The 20,801-nt window shown below is 38.2% G+C and overlaps 1 protein-coding gene across 4 annotated transcripts in view; it reads left to right on the top strand.

The window, feature by feature from the left end:
* LOC111344820 (uncharacterized) overlaps positions 1-20,801 on the top strand; it is a 101,474-nt gene that overhangs the window by 20,072 nt on the left and 60,601 nt on the right. Inside the window, exons 8-24 of one of the 4 annotated variants that reach the window (XM_088737375.1) lie at positions 1,430-1,737; positions 2,276-2,420; positions 3,033-3,335; positions 4,073-4,386; positions 5,319-5,463; positions 8,729-9,051; positions 9,793-9,940; positions 11,524-11,826; positions 12,177-12,473; positions 12,871-13,173; positions 14,018-14,124; positions 14,846-15,038; positions 15,710-15,812; positions 16,810-17,077; positions 17,286-17,337; positions 17,947-17,988; positions 18,249-18,494. In XM_088737375.1, the coding sequence (XP_088593501.1) occupies positions 1,430-1,737; positions 2,276-2,420; positions 3,033-3,335; positions 4,073-4,386; positions 5,319-5,463; positions 8,729-9,051; positions 9,793-9,940; positions 11,524-11,826; positions 12,177-12,473; positions 12,871-13,173; positions 14,018-14,124; positions 14,846-15,038; positions 15,710-15,812; positions 16,810-17,077; positions 17,286-17,337; positions 17,947-17,988; positions 18,249-18,364 (3,470 nt within the window). In that variant the 3' untranslated portion in view covers positions 18,365-18,494. Of the gene's footprint in view, positions 1-1,429; positions 1,738-2,275; positions 2,421-3,032; positions 3,336-4,072; positions 4,387-5,318; positions 5,464-8,728; positions 9,052-9,792; positions 9,941-11,523; positions 11,827-12,176; positions 12,474-12,870; positions 13,174-14,017; positions 14,125-14,845; positions 15,039-15,709; positions 15,813-16,809; positions 17,078-17,285; positions 17,338-17,946; positions 17,989-18,248; positions 19,406-20,801 lie in introns of those variants that run through there. The other 3 variants (XM_088737373.1, XM_088737376.1, XM_088737374.1) reach the window with 3 other exon arrangements.

Genomic DNA, 20,801 nt, shown 5'->3' on the forward strand with positions numbered 1-20,801 from the left:
CTCACCGAACCGTTCACTTTTAGCCAAAGAAAAGCACAATAACTTCTCTCAAACTCTCTCCTATATAAAAAATGAAAACACTTGCTCACCTGAGCACATGGCGATTCAAGCTTAAAGGTGTCATGTGACTAATAAAATCTCCCAAGGGAGTTGGGAGTGACAAATAGCATTATATGTTTGACAAACTCACACTGATTGAAGTCTCAAGTTATTGCACAGAGGAGTTATAATACTTATGTACACTAGTTCCTAGGTTTTTTCTACATGCATTAATTGCCTTTATGATCTTGGTGATTTTCTGAAGATGACTGATGAGCTCTGTTGTTATGGTTGAACCTGTGTATATATTGTATATTTTGAACTTTATTCGGTAAACTAACACTCCTTGTAGGCTCAATCTTACTGCCATTTTCTTCAAGTTTACTTTCCATGCATTTACTATTAGAGTATGGAGAATGTTAATTTACCCCCACCATTTCAAATCAATTCTCAATTTGTGTTAGAATTAGTTAGAGGGCTTTAAATCTGCTGTAGTTGCAAATGCACGTAAAACTTTTATGCCATGTAGGTTCTCATAATACCTTACCCTACAGTAAAACCATTCCTCAGGTCTTTACTCTAAAATGTTTATGTGACAGTTCTTCTGCTGTTCTTTTATGTGAAATGGAAAACTATGGTACAATGTTGAACATAGTTTAATGTCACATTATATGTAGTTAAAGTCCAGCGCTAGAGACTGAAAAAAAAAAACTTAGATTAATACATCTGATTATATTTGTAAATGAAAACCACTGGTAGCATCACTGAATGATTTTATTTTAACTGAGTCCTACATGTAGTTGAGTAATTTGTAAGTTTAAGTAAACTATGTATTTAGAGAAGCCGAAAAGCTATCAAAGTTAAAGCCCTCATACAATACATATGATAATTATACTAACACGGCTGTAGGTATCAATAAGTAAAAAGACAAACACTATTTATTTATTAAAATAGAAGAACAGAGTGGAGTTCTTCATTTTTTAACAAATTCTCCCGGTCAACACCTTAGGAAATTAAATGAATCACATTATTGAATAAAATCTCGTATTCTGATTGGTTAACGAAGTGGAATTGCGAGTTCAAAAGGAGGCTAAGTGATACTGTTTGGCATCTAGTACGTAAACATAACAATTTTAAGTAATGCTGTTTCCTTTTTTTTCTCATTTTTATTCAGTTATGCGATTCAAGGAAAATCCATTACTTCACTTATGAATTCCCCATTAAATTGCACTTGAAAACCGATATCGCAGTCATCGCTTCGCGATTGCATACAATTAAATCAAACATGCAATTTAAATTATGATCAGTAGGTTTGCTGACTACCTCTTGTGTGTTACATGACATTGCTTTTTAATTAATCAATTAATTATTTCATTATAACTGATTTCAGCTTGCCAAATGCAGGCCCTTGGTGTGGCTAGCACCGACACACTCCCTGATGCCAGCTTCTCAGCATCAAGTGAAAGCATAAATTTTGAAGCTTTTAAAGGTCGACTGAACACACATGGGGGATGGCTACCCAGCAGAAATGACAAACCTGATGATTATTTGCAAATTGATCTGCAGTATGAGTTTCTTATTTGTGCTGTAGCTACCCAAGGGATGTCAACTTCTGATGGTTGGACAACAGAGTACAAGTTACAGCTATCCTTTGACAGTTCCACTTTTGTGACCTACAAGGAAAACAATGTTGACAAGGTTGGTGGAAAAAAAACCCAGCAGAGCTAGATGTCATACAGAGCTGTACGAGATATCTTAGGTGGTGTACTAAAGGCATATTTTGAAAGTTAAGGCTTGAGTCTCTGAACTCTAAGCTGTGGAAAAAGCTGGGGGATTGGTTAATGTGTTCTTAGACTTTAACAGAAGGCCACAATTTTACATACATTTCTCCTCATCATAGAAAAAAGCTTACTATTTTGGGTGGACATACAATGCACCATGCATGTCTCTAACAGCAAGGAACTATGATGACTTGTAAATGTTATGGGCTAGGCATACTAATTATATAATGTAAATTGGATCATTACCTTCTAAAGTAGGAAAAAGGGAGCAACTCTGGATACTTCTAAGCAAAGTGGCCTCTTTCGTTGTCTAGCCAGAGCATGCACTGGCAGCTGGCTGCTCATAACTCAGGGATGTAATGATGACATTGTTCTAGTCTGCTTGCCATCAACATTAGAATTGCAATTAGTCTACAGTTAAATTATCAATTTATATCTTCATATAATTGTTGTAGATTTTCAATGGCAATTCTGGAAGAAATGACATTGTCAAACATAATCTCAGAGATATTAGGGCAAGGTACATCCGTTTCCAGCCCATCAAGTTTCAAAGAGATAAGACTTTGAGAGTAGAGGTGTATGGAGTACTTATATCTAAAGGTATCAAATTTTTTATTCCTGATATCATCAAATTTTTACATTCTGCTATTTTTTATTAAGGCTCTGGTGTAATGGTTAATTTATAAGGTAGCGTCTTTGGTTGTTAGATATATAGTCTAACTTTTGTGAACACTCCCTGTGGGCAAACATTATGTAAGCAGAACTAAGAAGTGCCATTTTCCAGAAAAAGGTCTTAACCAATATGACTCCCAATGATGGAGGTGGGTGTGTATTTGTGCCTATGTTAGATGGTGGTAGTACTCTGTTCTAAGGTGGTCTACAAATGGAAAGTTGATCTGTTTAAGTAAGTTTTGGGATACTTAAATTGTTTCCCATAGACATAATGAAGTACATATGTTGCTCCCAACAGTTCCTAAGACTTAAAAAATTAATGCTTTTATAACAATGTGCTACTGGAAGAGAAGCTTAATGTACAGTAGGCCAGGTTGAATTTAATGATTAATACCTCATTTATTGATCTTTATACACACAGAATGAAGAATATTACAAGCATTGTTGTTATTATCATTATTATTATTTACTTTTATATATTATTATGATCATCATCATTTATGTTTCTATCATTCAATTAACATTCCATCTTAATTTCAGTTCCCTCACAAACACCTAGCAACTTGACTTTATCTTCACGCTCCTCTACAAGTATCACAGCGTCCTGGCAGTTACCTCCTGCATATTCTAGACATGGAATCATTACAGGATTCAAATTGTTCTACAAAAAGAAAGGGTTTAGGGGGTCAATGAATGTGTTAACTATCGATAGTGGAACAACCTTTTCTGAAGATATTACTGGTCTGGATAAGTACACAGAATATGAATTTCAAGTGTTGGCTTTTACATCTCATGGAGATGGACCAAAGAGTTCTGCTGTGGTGGAAATAACAATGAGAAATGGTAAGAAACTTGATTGTTTCTGGAAGTTGTAATTCCACTCATTGGTGGATTTTTAAGAGCCTATCATAAGGTTGGGTGGGAACGTTCAGGTGCTGTAATATGTTTGACTTTGTATATTATATGCTGAAATCCTCATTACTCCCATAGATCTAATCTTTAAATTTCCTTATACCTGAGTCAAGACAATGCGAACTTGTTATCAGTTGACTGTTTTACCTTAATTTGGATCAATGTCAGTATTTAAGCAACTGCGCACCCACCCCTCCCCTAACCCAACATTAACCCTGACTTGCTATCAGTTTACTGTTGTTGGGTGATACGTGCTCAACGGGAGATGAAAAAACGCGGAGCCCTACTCCATGGAGTACCCTATGGAGTAACACATGAAGTACCCTTTAAAATCGTGTATTGGTCAAATAAAGTGCTTTATAAACCTGGTGAATCGTTTAGATGTAGGTACTCCATAGGGTACTCAATTAAGTAGGGCTACGCGTTTTGTCATTTCCCTTGCTCAACTGTCCAAATACTCTTCGACGATGCAGCAATTTTGTCAAGATATGCCAGTACACTAACAAAGAATGGTCGACCAAACTACACCATAGGATCATCGTAAAGAGCAGGAGCAAGCGACAGTAACCCATTAGGGAGAGTCTTCTCTCTTTTGAGAGCTGAATCCTTTTATGGATCTCTTTTTCCGTAATAAATATCACAATTTGATTTGATTTGATTTGGTATAGGGGCCTGTACCGATTGGGATCTTGGTTTAGAAAATGACAGAATTTCAGATGGTAACATAGCTGCTTCTTCTGAACGAAATGCCAGGACACCAGCCAAGAATGGTCGACTGAACTACACATTAGGATCATCATGGTGTGCAGGAACAAGTGACACTAACCCATATCTACAGATTGATCTACAGACACTTCATATCATCTGTGCTGTGTCCACTCAAGGGAATTCTCGAGCAGATCAGTGGGTGAAGAACTACAGACTACAGTTATCATTAGATGGGACAACTTGGACAGACTACAGGGAAGATGGAAAGGTTAAGGTATGGTGAATAGTGGACCGCTATCGTGGACAAGGAATACATGGTATTTATAGAAACTGACAATTTTAAAATGCTTGTCGAAAACGTGGCCACCGTAACGATTACAAAAGCTGACGTTTCGAGCCTTAGCCCTTCGTCGGAGCGAATAGAGCGTGTTCTCTAAACTCCGCCTAAACCAAGTTCAAGTTAATATACTGTATTCTTTACATTGTGGTTGTCTGAGCAGTTAAGGTCATTCAAAGTTGCGTCAATCGTGGACTGATCATTATCTGGAAATCATAAAATCTATCCCTAATTATCTTGAAACCATATGTTAATCAATTTAAGAATAATTATCGTATAGTACAGTTTCCAACATGCTTTCAAACAGGTGCTGTTTGTCAATAACAAAAAAAATCATATGATAGCATTAAAACCGATTTTTCCCTTACCATGCACCAAATGAAACTGAGTTATTGAGGTTATAACTCACATAATTACTGCCAGAAACCGTATTTTGCGCCACTGGAAATATGTCCATTTAAATATGGAGAATATGTCTTGGAAAGCGAAATCTTATTGATAGCGAACCTAAACAAGGCACTTGAGTGTATAATAAATTGACTTTACAACTTTGCATAAGTGGCCAACTTGTGTAAAGTAACCGACTGGGCGACCGCCATTTCCATTTTTCTTATTTGCTGGAAGCCAAAGTTCTGTTTTTCTACCAATCAGCTATATGTCAACAAATGAAGCACGACTGGCAACTCTGTAACAGTTCATTTTGAGATATATCATGTCAGCCTTGAACTTTTCGTTTTTACTTGATTTTGTTCGGCTTGCTTTCGTTTGGTTTGTTTTGGTTTCGCAAAATACACCCGAGACGTCCTATATGCCTACCTGTAAGTTCCATGTACCTATACTGCTGTATTTCATAACTTTTCAAATCTTAGGTGTTCATGGGAAATGATGACAGAAACTCGCAAGTGAGGCATGTTGTTTATGGACTGCAAACAAGATATGTGCGATTCCGGCCACAGACATATCAGGGTGGGGTGTGTATGAGAACAGAGGTGTTTGGAGTGAAATCAAGGCCAGGTATATTTGACAATACAATAATTTATTAAACTCTCCCCGGAGGGGCCTTTCAGAGCTTAAAAACTATCTTAATAATTACAATTCTTACAGTAATTGCAATAACTACAATAGGGGAGATAAAAATATACAGATGTATTTATATAATATAAAATGTTAAAAATCAAAATCGAAATGTTCGTCAAAGAGCTCAATTTTATATCACTGGGTAAGTTGTTCCAAATGATCACTGCGTGGTATAAAAAAATTTGCTGGCCTGTAGCAGTTTTGTAGCGCGGTATGTCCAGTGTATATACATTGCGAGTCGAGCGGCCGCTAATCGTGCCTCTCTTAATGAATCTAGAACAAAGGTTGCTCGGTGCCATACCGTTCATGCACTTAAATGTCATCACGGCATCACGATAAAATAGATAGTCATTAACTGGCATGTAATGAAGCTGTTTAAGGATTGGTGTAATATGGTCAAATTTTCTTGATCTGGGCACTATATGGGCACCAAAGTTCTGAATAGCCTGTAACTAGTTGATATTAGTAACAGAAGTGCTTGAACAATACTACATTTTACTGAAAACTAAACTCTTAAATATGGTTACAAGTAGGTCTTTGTCGAAAGCATGTTTGGCGCGATTTATTTGGGTCAGGCTTGACATACAGGATGACACGGTCTTAACAGTATGATTACTGAAAACCGTGGTGAAGAGGCTGAAAACTTCTGGTGTCCCAAAGCGTGAAATAAGGAATATCACAGGTCACATTTCAACCCAAGGTCTCGACGTGAGACTGGCGAGAACATGAATAATCTTAAGAATCATTGACAAGCCAAAAAGTGCCATGAGTCAGCTGTCACGACAAAATACGTCACATTTTCTGTTTCATGCGCTTCAAGCCATTCTGTGTACAACTTTCAGTCACTGGTACGTCACTTTGAATATTGCTGCAGACAACTCAGCAAGCATCAGTGGAACTAAGCATGCCTTTGACCAGCTTTGACTGTGTATGGTTGGGTTTCAGGTGACGTTACAAGCTTTGCTGAAGTTAGTGTCCGCCATGTTGGTGTCCCTCGGGTGTCAAATTTATGAATAATTAGTCGATTTCTATAGTGAAGCCCTCTCTCTTATCGCCGTATTATTTCGCCAACTACATGAATATCCAGGAAGAAAAAAGCGATAAAAGTATCTGGCATTCACCTTAAGGTATCCCAGTGCTCTCTGAGTATGCCGAAAGCTTAGAGAGTTGGAAGGAAAGATGTTTGCAAAAGATCTCGGTCATTGGGGTTGACCCTGCAAGCATACCAGCCGAGAAGTTCAGTCCAAAATGCTTGCCTCCTGTGGAAGCGTCGGACTTGCTGAGCTACCTCGTTCTTGAGACCAGCTTCTACACCAAGAAGCAGTTCAAGGCGTTCAAGAGTCTAGAGGCGTTTAATCAAATGGTGTCGGGATTTGTAACCTCAGTTGTAGGCAAAGTAATCGCCGGCAAGTATGCCGTGAGAGCACGAGTTTGGCATTCACAGGATATGAATGATCCTTTAGTGAACATTTGGGTCATTTCCGAAAACGATGGGACTATTTTGTCAGCCCATTGCTTGGGATGCAAAGCTGGACTGGCTGAGTCATGCTCACATATCGCGAGTGTTTTAGTCATGTTAGAGGCAACTACTAGAATTCATGGCAAGGTCGCTGGGTGTCACGAAAACTCAGACACCGAAAACTCAGGTCCCTCGAAGTGTTCTCCAAGCTTCCGAAGTGCTCCATAATTCGATAGTGCATAGCATAAAGCATGAACCAATTTTTTTATAATACCGGTGGAATAATGCAACAAATCCGACGCGAAAGACGAACAACAATATCAAGAGTGATTCTTCAGTGAGGCGAATCGTGACGACGCTGATGCCGAGTCTTCTTTCGCGTTGTTTTTCTCTTTCTGCCTCATTTAAGAACTCTAGCCCAAGGGTCGCAAAATTGTCTTCGTTTGGGACTGGTGGACCGAGTCTCTGTTTGTATCCATTATTATCGCGAAATATTTAAGAATTTTAACAGAGCGACAACAAGGATCTGTGCGACGAAGTACAAGAAGGTAAACAAACGTCCCTTTCGGCTCGTCAAAATCACGCCACATTTTAATACTTTGGTGTTGAAGCGAGCGCATTTGATCCCGTTAACTGTGAATGAAAAGTTCAAAATTAACGGGAAAAATGGAGGAAATCTAAGCTAAATGAAGTCTTGTGTCACTCTAAAATGTTTTAATACTCAACCATCGGACGATTTTGCGAAACGTGCAACTTGCGGCCTTGCTTTTGCTGCTTCAGTTGGATGAAGACCCAAAAGGTCAAAATACACGAGGGATTACCAGGAGTGATCATGAGTCGAGTTTATCTCTTGAATTTTCGAGGAGTCTGAGTTTTCGGGGTGTGAGTTTTCGTGACACCCCAAGCTTACTTGCACTCAGGTAAAATGCTCATGGATTTTGCCGACATAGGTCAATGAAGTGCCGTATGCGAGGGCTAAAGACATCGATTTCTCATCGGCTAAGAAGCTCAAAGAAAAGCTCGACCAAAAAATCGAGGATCTACAACAGCCGCAAGCCTCGAACAATACAATAACTTCTAGTTCCTCCTGTTCTTCCCCTTGATTTGTGATGATCTTTGGTATAGTGCATTAGATCATATATATAATGAATTTTGCGCTATAGAAATAATAAAATTATTAAATTATTATACGAAAAAATCCTTAGTCTTTATGCTTTCCACTTTTGCTCGAACAGCCAACAATAATGCATAAAACCATCCCTTCTTTCTCACATGAACTCTTCGTTAGATACGGTTTGTTTACGCTCGAGGGACACCAAGATGGCGGATAGTAACCGTTGCTAAGGTATTGGTCACGTGGGTGAAACCCAAGGATACTTTTTAAACCTTTCAGAGTAACTTTTAATCGTTGAAAAAAAACCACATAAAAACGGCGTAACTTTTCCCAGAAGTATTATACTTTTTATGTCATAAAAAATTAATTGCATGTTGCCTCGTAACCCATGCAAATCAATACGATTACCTTTACAAATAAAATGGGAAAGAAGCGTGAAGAGTTAACGCGTAGTTAGCTGATGGGGAAAATGGAGGCCACAAATAAACCAGTTTTAATGGATAAGAGTGATCTAAGTTTCTGACCTCGGAAGTTGTCTGAATCCTTTCGCAGCCACAATAAAATATAGAAATGATACATAACAGTATATTTTAAGTCCCAGAGTGGTGATTGTAAATGTCTTTTAACAGCATGTCATAGTCCGGCCATTGGTGTCGCTAGAGATGATGCAATCCCAGACAGCAGTTTCTCAGCCTCAACACATTATAGTCGTTGGTATAGACCTTGGTTTGCTCGACTGAAGAGGAATACGTCATATGACCGTGGTTGGGCTCCCAGATCTACGGATGATCTTAATGACTACCTACAAATTGATCTGCTGTATGACTATCTTATCTGTGCTGTTGCTACTCAAGGAGCCAGGAATATTGATGAGTGGACAACGAAGTACAAGATTCAGTTATCTTTGGATGGTGCCACTTTTAACATTTATAAAGAAGACAACACCGAGAAGGTCAGTTCGATGTAATTAAAACATCAAGCTAAACTTCGTTGAGTTTTCTAGTTTCTAAATTTTTCGTGTTTTTTTCGCATTTACTTACATAAAATACACCTGCGTTCGCAAGACAGGGGAATAAAGGACAAGTACATAAATGCATTTTGGTATCTGTAGACTTGAAACAGTTTCTTGCCGTAATCCAGTGTGTGATAACCCATGATTATTGAATTGTGGTGTGACTAACAGTTCTGATTTGTTGTGACCCATTTGTTCAATCAAGTGAATGCAATTTATCTACATATCTTCGATCTAAAACTGTTTTTGCTAAATTACAGCCGTAGATTATACTCTTTCATCGCAGTTTCCGTGGGGATGTGATTATTTCAATTTTAATCGTCAATACTAGACTTCTTAATAACTTCGGACCAAAGAAACTGCCACGGCTTGAGTCTGTGTCCTTCTCAACTCTCAATCCTTGAGGCTCAGTTCTCGATCCTTGATTCTCAAACGTTTTGAGAGTCGAGAATCGAGACTGTCACCATACTTTTGAGCAAAGCTGCACATGTACGTACAGTGCACGTGTATATTAATGTGAATTGGAATTTGAATTCGCACCATTTATAGATGCTCATGTGGTCTTGATGACATTTGCCTCACAACTAAGTAAAGCAAAAACCTAACAAATGTTCATTTTCATTTATGCTGACTTGCGTTGCAGAAAGCATCATTATTTTTGTATGACCTTTGTATTTTTAGGTCTTTAATGGTAATTCAGGGAGAAATGACATAGTAAAAAATGATCTGAGGGAGTATGCATTGGCAAGGTTCATCCGTTTCGTGCCAACAGCGTATCATAATTATAAGGTATTGAGAGTGGAGGTTTATGGAATACTCCTATCTGCAGGTAACATTCATTTTCTCCGTATGATGTAATTAAAATGCTCCAAGCAGTGTTGGGAAGAATTGAAAGTAATATTTCAAAAACGAGTGCGAGTGTTTCATCGGGGTTTCCAAACACGAGAAAACTGATGAAGGAACGAGGCCGTATTTTATTGTTTTCGAGTGTTTGAAAACCCCGATGAAACACGAAGCACGAGTTTTTGAAATTGCTTCTCAATCGTGCATCATTAGCCAAGAACAATGAAAAAATTCTGACTTATTTTGGCATCTAAAGCGATAAATTCTCCATCATGCATCAGTGGGGTTTGACATTTTATCAAGCTCTAGGGTTTGATATTTCATCAAAGTGTAGTGGAAAAGCCTCTGTCCAGTGTTTTATGGGGGTTTCTAAACGCACACATGTGGCCAAATTCGCGTATCGTGATTGGTTTGTAACTTGATGAATTATTAATGAGTTTGAGACAGGTATGTCAGGACTTAAAATAACTTGAAATGAATAACGAAATCAGTGAGGAATGTAATAGGCCTTTTGCAGGTAGAGATCACGTGCTTAGGTACCGCATAGCAACGCCATACTGGAGAGCAAGCACTCCAGTGATCTCAGACAAAATAGAGATCACAGAGGTCTGCATTCAAACAAAGAATACAGCGGATAACAATTTAAAGGGTATCCCAAGTCGAGAAATGTTGTAAGTTTTAATCAACAGCTTCCTTGGAGTGTATCGGCGAAAAACGAATTTTGGTGTGATTTTGCTGCTGATACACTCCGCGGAAGCTGTTGATTACTTCTTGCTGGATTTCTCGAATTGGGATACCTTTTGACCCGTTATCCGCTGTATTCTTTGTTTGAATGCAGACCTCTGTGACCTCTATACTGTCTGAGATCACTGGAGTGCTTGCTCTCCAGTATGGCGTTGCTATGCGGTATCTAAGCACGAGATCTCTAGCTGCAAAAGGCCCATTATATATGCTTGTTAAACCTACAGCAAAAATTTTTTTATGCCTGGGGGAATTATTCCACCAATAATTTAGTGATACGCCTTCTTAAAGATTTTAAATCATCCTCATAGCCTGTGATACGTTAAGCAAATACTTTCTTTTTAACTATACCTTTGAATCAAATATACTTCTAAATTTAATTTAAAGAAATATACACGTCTGTTCTGTCTATACAATCTAGAAATTTGATCTTTACACCTTTTGACAATTACTATTCTAAAGTATAAACAATGGAACAGGTTTTCTAACATAACGAACCCTGCATGTAGTTGTAGAACAACATTATTTGCTCCTGGAACCCCTGTTTTTCTGAGAAAATCACTATTCATTCACGTGCAGCATATCTTAAGAAATCAGATCGCTAGTTGGTCGCTTTTTAAAGCACACCTTAACACTCGTAAGTGGTACATGTTGTCTCTGAGGTTTACTTGATGTCTAACGTGAAATCGAGTACAAAAAAGCGATACTTCGTCATTATATATCAACCATCTCATATGGGTACACCAAGCACTAAGTGAATTCATTTTTAAACTTTGCCGATGTGAAACTGTAAAAAAACCGTTTCATCATTTTTATTTAACAATTCAGGTCCATCAAAAGTACCAGGTAACTTCACAGTGACTGCGATCTCATCTACCAGTATAAGAGCATCATGGACATCACTGCCAGAGTATGCCAGACATGGAACAATAACAGGATATAAGTTGTATTACAGACAGAAAGGGTCAGTGGACAATTCACATATGGTGTCCATTGGTGGAGGAGCAACATCAACTAAAGATGTCACTAATCTTGATAAATATACCAAATATGAGTTCCAAGTGTTGGCTGTTGGTCCTCTTGATGAGGGACCAAAAAGTTCTGTTAAGGTTGAGCAGACACTGGAAGATGGTAAGAGGCTAAAACTGATCAGTTTAGGTTGTTAGAGACAACATTGTCTCAAATATATCTAACTGATTTGAATGAGATTGGAACGTACACCCTTTTCACGCAGATTGCCTAAGATATACTTCATTCAATTTAATGCTCTATATGATCTGATCGAGTTACGTCTGTGGTGACATGGAAAGCATGTGTATAACAAATGAATGCATCACAAGTGTTTAGATGGCTTCTGCAGTGTAAGTGAACATGTAAAAGTGTATCAGTTCATCTCCTTTTTATATTTTTCTCTGCTAAAGATCAATTTTATGAGTGTGGTTTAAATAATAACCTTCATCTTCCATTTACTACTTCTTTAGCACCAAGCATTCCTTCAAACCTGTTACAATCTGAGATAATGCCCGATAAACCAGCTGGTCCAAAGATAAAGCTTACTTGGCGTAAGCCAGCAGAAGAAAATGGAATTATCAGGAGTTACACTGTGTTCTATAGTCACAATGAAGATCCTCATAACATTCACACCGAAACCCTAGGGGGAAATATGTTAAGTTACACAGTGGATGTGTTAGGTGGGGTCACCTATCAGTTCCACGTCAGAGCTGTGACTATTAAACCAGGACCAAATGCCACTGTGTCTGTTCTGACTAATGATTATGGTAAGTGTGAGTCAGAAAACATTTTAATCTATTAGATTCACCATAAACGTTAATGTTATTTAATAAGTACATAGAGGGTACGTGATACCTAGGTAGACAAGTAGAGAACAGCTGCTATACAGCTACAGGAAGGACTATCCCTATCAACTGCAAGTGCTGGAGAATATGGTATTGAAGGACTGGTGGGGACATGATTTTTTTTAAACACGAGTGAATGTACTTACCTAAAAAATAAAAATATAGCGAAGTGGGACGGAGGGAAGAGTTACTGAAATGCAATTCAGATAAAATTTGCTAATGAGCTTTTGATCAATTATGGTTTTGAAAATATCTTCATTTTTTTTGTTCAATGACTAACGACCAACTTCAATTGCCATGTTTTTGATTCCGTTTTTAGAACCCAGTGTAGCACCAAATGACGTGTCTTTCAGTAGACTGAATCAAACAACCTTCAATGTTTCATGGTCACCTCTCACAAGAAAAGCGAGTTACAGCAAAGTTATCTCATATGAGATCAAGGCATCATTGACGTCTTCTGAAAAACGAAAAAATAGACCTCCAGCCAATAGCAAAAGTATCAACTCAACGAGAACATTTGTCATCCTGTATGATATTCAGCCTTGTTACGGTGTGTCTGTTCGAGCATATACTGCAGCTGGTCCTGGACCATATAGTCGACCATTACCACTGGAAACATTGAGTGAGTCTCATTTTTCAAACAAATAAGATCGTGCGAAAGTTTGCTGTAGACTGGGTAGAAGCAAAATTCTAAACTCCAATAAACTCCAATACAGTGATGATTCAAAACAATCAGCAAAAGTAAAAAAACCAAGATATTTTAGAAACGCTTTAAGATTTGGTATCAGCTTCTTTTGGTTAGTAATTCTGAGTGAGTGTGAGTATTCAATATTTATAACATGGATGTTAGAAAGAGAACAAAAGATCTCGCCCGTAGACAGCTCGCACAGTGCCATACCCCAACTGGCAAACCTGGTCACATCAATGAGTTGATGGAATCCACTTCCCTTCCTTGTAGCGTCAAATCCATTTGGATAACTTGTGATGAGCTCTTTAAGATGCAGTGGGGTATTAGCTACGCGTTATTTAGTCGCTAGTCGTATGAGATCACCTAAGGCGAAGGCCATCTTGGTAGCCATTTTTTTATTTAAGTAAACCATTAAACTTCTCACAAAACATTGCAATGAGTTACCCTTAAGCTTGGTAAGTGTTTCTCCAAACAATAATGCATAGACTCGCTCTTTATTTGTAACGTTACTTTACTTTATTTTACTTACCTAGCGATAACTTTTTACCTTAGCAACAAATTTCCAACAAACTTTTGCGACCAACTTCTAGTATGACATTTAATACTAGAAGAACAAACTGTAAAAAAATTGAAAGGAACTGGGATCAAGCAATCAGCATAATTTTTTACCTTAGGTGATAGATGTGATACTTCTCACAGGGACATTTGTGTTACGAGTGGTCTTCATCTTGCATTCATCCTAACAAACGTCATTGTCTCATTTGCTTTATTGTCAAAGGACCAGAAGCACCCAATGAGGTAAGAGCTAGAAACCATCACACCACAGAGATAACACTAGTATGGGAAGGACCTCAGCTTGGTGTGGGGAAATCGGTCAAATACAGAGTAAGTTAAATCGCATTTTATTACAAAAAAAAAAGGCTTAAAAACGAATCTAGACAGAATACAATAAACATGAAACAAGGATAATACAAACCGTAAAAACAAGAAAAAAACTTAGGTTATTTTCTTTAATGTGCACATATGAAGATATCTCGGCTTTAATGAAAACTTTGCAATCTTTGTACTATTTTGTTTTTCTCTTTTTATGCCTTTCTCTCTCTGCCCAAAACAAATCTACAAATGCTGCTCTTGTCTGAGCTCTGTTTACTGGGCACCAAAAAATAACAAACTTAAGTTGGAGCAATATGGCTATGGACAATAAGTCTATAGCCGCTTTTATTGAAACAAACAGAACAAGAATGAATTCCGTTAAGGTGTTTGCCCATTAAAGGTGCGGGCCAAGAAAAACGCACCAACACTAAATATACAACAAGAGAAAGTGGGCGGATCAGGGGTAGGAGGAGGGAGTCAAAAAACAGCTTCTCACTCCGAGTAATCGAGGCGAATGATGAGCACATGGCTAGGGAGTTAATGACTTGTAAAAACCCTCAGAGGGGATCAAGCGTAATGGCCTTTGACCCCTGACCCAAACCCAGTCCCCCTTGATTGTGAAATACTTTTTGTAAGTTGGTCTTTTTAGTTTCGTGCATAATTTGTGGAAATAATACTTGCCACGTTACGTGTTTTTTAAAGACTTTCAAACCAGTTTTGTTTGATTGCTAAGGTGGAGTACACTGGGACTAAGTTTTACAACAAAAGTTTTACAGACGAAGGCATGGTTAATGTAAAAGTGACAACAGTGTGTACTGTGGAGAATCTGGTACCAGGAACTAGATACAGGTTTCAGGTTTATGCAATCTCTGAATGTGGAACTCAAGGACCCACTACATATATAGATGAAGAAACAAGACTGGAGGGTAAGGACATACAGGCTAGTAAACAAGAGATAGCTGTGAAAATGATTTATTATGCAGCGTTTGCAGGATACATGAATCATGGAAGATTATTAAGGGCGAATAATGGCATTAATACGAATAAGTTAGCCGGGAAACATCAAAAGTCATGTGATGTCTACAGGGCTAATGTAGGTAAGATTGCCGGTATTAGTTTTATGTCCAAAGACTACTTCTCAACAGTTTTGGAAAGAAAGTCAAGTGTCATTGGCTCAAAGGAATAAGATATTGATAATTTACGATAGAAACTCAAATTCTAATTCTTTCAAAGATTGAAATGGTTTTATAGGATCTTAGAATTAAGATTCAACAGAAAAAATCTTGTTGGTGAAGTGGTTTTCTCCACTGCATGTTCACACTCTTGTGAAGAGGGCGCATTTTGTCTTTGAGAATTTGCTCTTGTGAAATTATCCCTTATTTTTGAGAAACGAGCAACGTATTCAATTAGCTATCTTGTAAAATTCAATTTAAGAAAAAAGAACACATTTATCATTCTGTTTGGACTATTTCATGATATAAACGATCGTTCAAATGCATTTGTCATATTTTTTTGGAGCTTAATAGGCATAGCTTTCTCTTTCAAAGGAAAACTAGTTTCTCTTTGGAAAATTATGCTAATTGTTTAATCTTCTTAGCTCCAGTGGCACCAGTTGCATTGAAAATGACTAATGTAGAAATCTCTGATTTCACGGCTGAAATTGATCTGTGGCCTGCTGAGCAAAGGAATGGTCCAATAAGGTAATGGTTTTATACTCTGTGTAACAGATTAACCAAAAGCATAAACAGTTGATGATACTCTCACCTGAGAAAGCCACACTTCTTACGTCCGTTGTACATGTTATGATGTCAATCTTGCATACATAGTCCATTATCTGAGAAAGATATGTATGTATAGTACCAAGTATGTAAATTATGTAATTGTGCACTGAAAAGCCCCAGACGGGGATGTGTACAATAAAATGTATGTATGTATGCATGCATGTATGCATGCATGTATGCAGGCATGTATGCAGGCATGTATGCAGGCATGTATGCAGGCATGTATGCAGGCATGTATGCAGGCATGTATACATGTATATATGTATGTATGTATGCAGGTTTGTATGCATGCATGTATGCAGGCATGTATGCAGGCATGTATGCAGGCATGTATGCAGGCATGTATGCAGGCATGTATACAGGCATGTATGCATGCATGCAGGCATGCATGCAGGCATGTATGCAGGCATGTATGTATGCATGTATGTATGTATGCATATATGTATGCATGTATGTATGCATGTATGTATGCAGGTATGTATGCAGGTATGTATGCAGGTATGTATGCAGGTATGAATTCAGGTATGTATGCAGGTATGTATGTAGGTATGGTATGTAGGTATGTATGTAGGTAGGTATTTATGTATGCATTCATGCAACGCCTAAGGTCTTTCCAACTTAGGTTGCAACACCAAACTGGGTAACACCCCCCTAGTTGACTGTATTGAGTTGACTTCCACTCACGTTAACAAAGCGTCGGTCTCTGCTAACAACGTCTCTGTTCAGGAATACTCTCATGAAGACGATCAGACCACACAATTGGCTGCTACAATGTACACAAACACTTAACTGTCTTTTAAGAACTCTTACGCAAAAGTTCTTATGTACCAGAGTCATTTAACAGCCACCACTTTTCGATACGACGATGACCGCGATGATATTGACTAGAATTTTTTCTTCGTTTTCAATATTTCAGTGCTTATCAAATAATCATTCTTAAAGTCACTGATTGTGTTCAAGAGCTTCCCAGGGATTTTGATGTGAAGCTGAAAGATTCCAACGACAAAGAGTTGAACTTTTATCCTTTTTACATCGCTGCGGAAATCGAAAATGGGTCTGTGCGTGATAAATCTTGGAAATTTGCTGTTGGTGATGGGAAATCGTATGGAACTTTTACAAACAAAGAGCTGAGGCGAGGAGAAAACTACATTGCCTACCAAAGAGCCATAACTCGACACAACGGTGTAAGCAAATTTTGGTATTGTTTAATTCCTCTTTAATTTAGAGTCGATAATCTAAACGTAATATACAACTTATGAAAAATGACATTTGGACCAAATCATGTTTTTATGTACACTCATACTTGCTATTGGGACTAAATCCCTTTTCATTAAATCGATGAATTGCTAGATGTGTTTTTCACATTTTGACGATATGTGATTCACTTCCTAGCAAATTTTGGAAGGAGGTGCCAGTAAAGTCGCCTTTATAGCTGTCACACCAGGTATAGATTATAGCACTCAGCTGAGACTTGAGTGTAATTTCTTTTCAGTTTAGTGGGCTGTTAAACTGTCATGAAAGCTCTGTGACTACTAAGAGAAACTTCTTATTGACAAAGTCAGTTCTTATGGTGGGTGTACGCTCTTCATTTCGGGCGAATGTGATGGAACAGAATGAAACCATAAGAGATGGCAGTTCCTCGTTGAAGTTCGCCGTCCTTTCAAAATCTCGTGCCTGCCAAAGTGGCCTTTTTTTTCTCTACTTTGGCCTCATCAGTTGGGTTTTAAAACCCCGGACAATAGAGGTTATTAAAAGCAAACTAACCTACCACCTATGTTTTTGTGTCTGCTACAGAATTCCAGTCTGCATTTACATTTGCTCACTTTGTAATTCTTGTTATAATTATTGGAATAACATCCTTTTTGGTAGTGTTTCTGTTATTTTATTTTCCCTTGGATGATTACAGTTTGACTGGTCACATTGACAAAAGCGCCTTGATGCTTCCAGCTCTAGGATGAAAAGGGCCATAGTCTGGGTTAATAGCAGGTTTTATGTTTTAGTTTGCTCTTCCATGGAGTTTGAGGCCAATCTGTTATATTCTTTCAATCTGCAGAGTCACATAAAAATACTGAAGAAACCATAAAAGGAAATGTCAGTGAGTATTGTGTAGACTCCTCGAGAGTAGAAAGGGAATAAGCCGCTTTCTGGAGTAATTTACTAAAACTTCTTAGTCCGTGTATTGTGTTCTATAAAAGAATAAGTTGATACTGAAGATGAGAAAGACACAGTCTTTCTAAAAACTGCAGTAAATTACTAATTAAACAGCGCCAATAAATCCACATTGAGGCAGGATTTCGGATAGAATCTCATGATATACATTTGATTCCTTCATTATTTTCTCCAATTCAAATGCAGACAGGGATTTGCATATCCAGTGTAAATCTCTCCTCATTATCTATCAGGTGAATGCCAAGTCCTTCGCGTTGGTGTCATCGCTCTTTCTTGCGTTGTTTTCGTCTTGCTCATTGTGATTGGTGCACTTATATGGCGGTTGAAACGGACTGAATCTCAAGAAAGAACAACCACGGTATACAGTGAAATCCCTGTCCGATCTGGCGGTCATCAAGTGTCAGAGCCTAGTGTTTATATGGAACTCCACCCCAGGCCTTCGGAAGGGAAGTCACGTGAACCTCCAGAGTACCAAGCATTGCCCGCCACTAACGTAACTCCCGATTATTACGATATGGGACTTGAGAGAGGAAATTCGGGAAAGAAAGACGGCGGAATTTACGAGAATTTCCTCAGTTGACTGTTTTAGTTTCCACTTGCCGCTTGATGGCTCCGAAGTTAAACTTCTCGTTTCGATGGTTACTTCTAAGCCCTGCAGACGGTTTGTTATTGAAGACGTGCTTTGACCATCACCAGAACGTTTCGCAAAAGAATTTTCGTAAGAGACTGACTGTAGTTACCCCTTTTTCTGTCGCTGATAATTTTCGCCCACATTTTTACGGGTCACGGAAGCCTACAAATTGTAGAAGTAACGCGTGACAAACTGTAGAAGTAACGCATGACAAATTGTAGAAGTAACGCATGAAAAATTGTAGAAGTAACGCATAACAACTGAATTACCGTTTGCACTCATAATTACTAATAATTACTTAATATAAGTGAAATTCCCTGCCGTAAAATGCGCAGTGAAAAACTTTTGAAACGACTGGAAGTCACATTTAACCATGTTGCTTTGAAAAGGGAACGATTACCCCTATAAAACTAGCTGTATTGAATAAAGCGTCACACCCTCAAAAAAATAATTACTTTGTCTTGCCGCGGTTCATTTCAGCATCTATTTTAACTAAACGAGGCTCGAAGGAAAATCTGTGGATTTTCTGATTTATGTTTCAACTGGATGGCTTATTTGGCCTCTGGAAAGTGTAAGCAAAAATAGAAATATCAGTAACATTAAATCGACTTTACAGAAAGCAAAACTTCATTTTGATACAAAACCCTATCGTGTGGTTAAGATATCACTCAAGATCTTGTTTCTTATAAACACCTTCACAGCAGTTGCGAAGAGATATCGATACAATATCAGTCTTGTGCAAGCAACGTGACGTCACTGACTCGGCTGATTAATCACCTGATTTGTTTAATTAAAAAGAGAAGGTCTTTGACGTCAGCAAATGACGCTTATCTTCTCCGAGCAACATTTAAAATTCTATCAAGTAGGCGGTCCCACCTTTTTTTTATTTACCCTTTTGTAACTTCAGAAAAAACCCTCAAGATTGAATCTATTTCTTATTAATTTGATCTAAAAGTGCCCATCTTTCCGTATTATTCTGAGCCAGAAGAAGCATAAGGGATTAATCGAATAGTTCCCCACCCCCCCCCCCCCACAAGTGATTCTGAGCTGTCTCTCCTTCGAGCGGATCAAGCTGTAATTTCCAGCAGAACAAGGATCATTTGTTGTGATTTCAGGCGAGTGAAATAAAGAGCGATCCGCGTCGCCACTTGCGTGGATAAAAAAACACCTCTTCTGCAGGCTAACTTCCTTACTAAAGAGTTTCGGCTTCCAGAACCACATGCGGTGTTGCAGCTGCAGTTTCTAACAACTACTTTTGCGAGAGTAACGTAACATGCCGGAACACTGGCGATACCAGTTAACCCTTACAGCTTCGTATTTTTTTCCGTTAATCTGTGTTTTTTATCTGAATTTTTTTAGGAATACTGACATTTTAGGGTTGTTATTGCGAAGGAGTGAGTTTTTCAAAAATTTGCGATGGAGAATTGAATGAGAACTAATGGTTTTATATGGGATCTGCAGGCAAGAAAAAAGAAAAAAGGAAAAGAAGAAGAAAGGTGGGCAATGTAAGTGATATTCAGACCGATCAACTCCTAGCATCGACAGAAATGAAGGTGGTATGTTTCTATAAGGACTGTGTTGTTGCGTCAGTGAGAAGGGGGGGGGGGGGCATTACAAGGTAATTTAGTTTTATCACCTGAGTTGATAATGAAAATTGGCCAAGTCTATCCTGTCGAAGGTTTCATGTCGAGGGCGAGGGTACAATGTAGAGGGTCAAGGGTACCTTTTTTTTTCCATCTTTTTAAATTAATAATTAAAAAAAAAAGCAGGTTTTAAGATACAGATTGCACGTGGACATCAGATTTTTTTATACGTCATATTCTCGAATCGAGCTAAAACAGTGCTGTACTTGTAGTATTTTTATGTTTCGCAAACAAAGGAGTTAATCAAGGTTTGTTTTCCAATTTGCCCGGGCTGCTGCCAGTCTTACGTAAAAGCCTATGATGGCTACTGTTGCTTGCCGATAGTATCCCTAGGCAAAACGTAGAATTTAGTAAATGTGACCGATTCTGCCCGGGAAATTTTATTGTCTGGAGCTTGGACTTGTCAGGAGAGTTTCCTTGACAACTGGATTACACCCCATGTTGTGAAACCATTTGTGATGACAT

The sequence above is a fragment of the Stylophora pistillata genome, chromosome 11 (assembly GCF_964205215.1).
Source record: "Stylophora pistillata chromosome 11, jaStyPist1.2, whole genome shotgun sequence".
Classification (NCBI taxonomy): Eukaryota; Metazoa; Cnidaria; class Anthozoa; order Scleractinia; family Pocilloporidae; genus Stylophora; species Stylophora pistillata.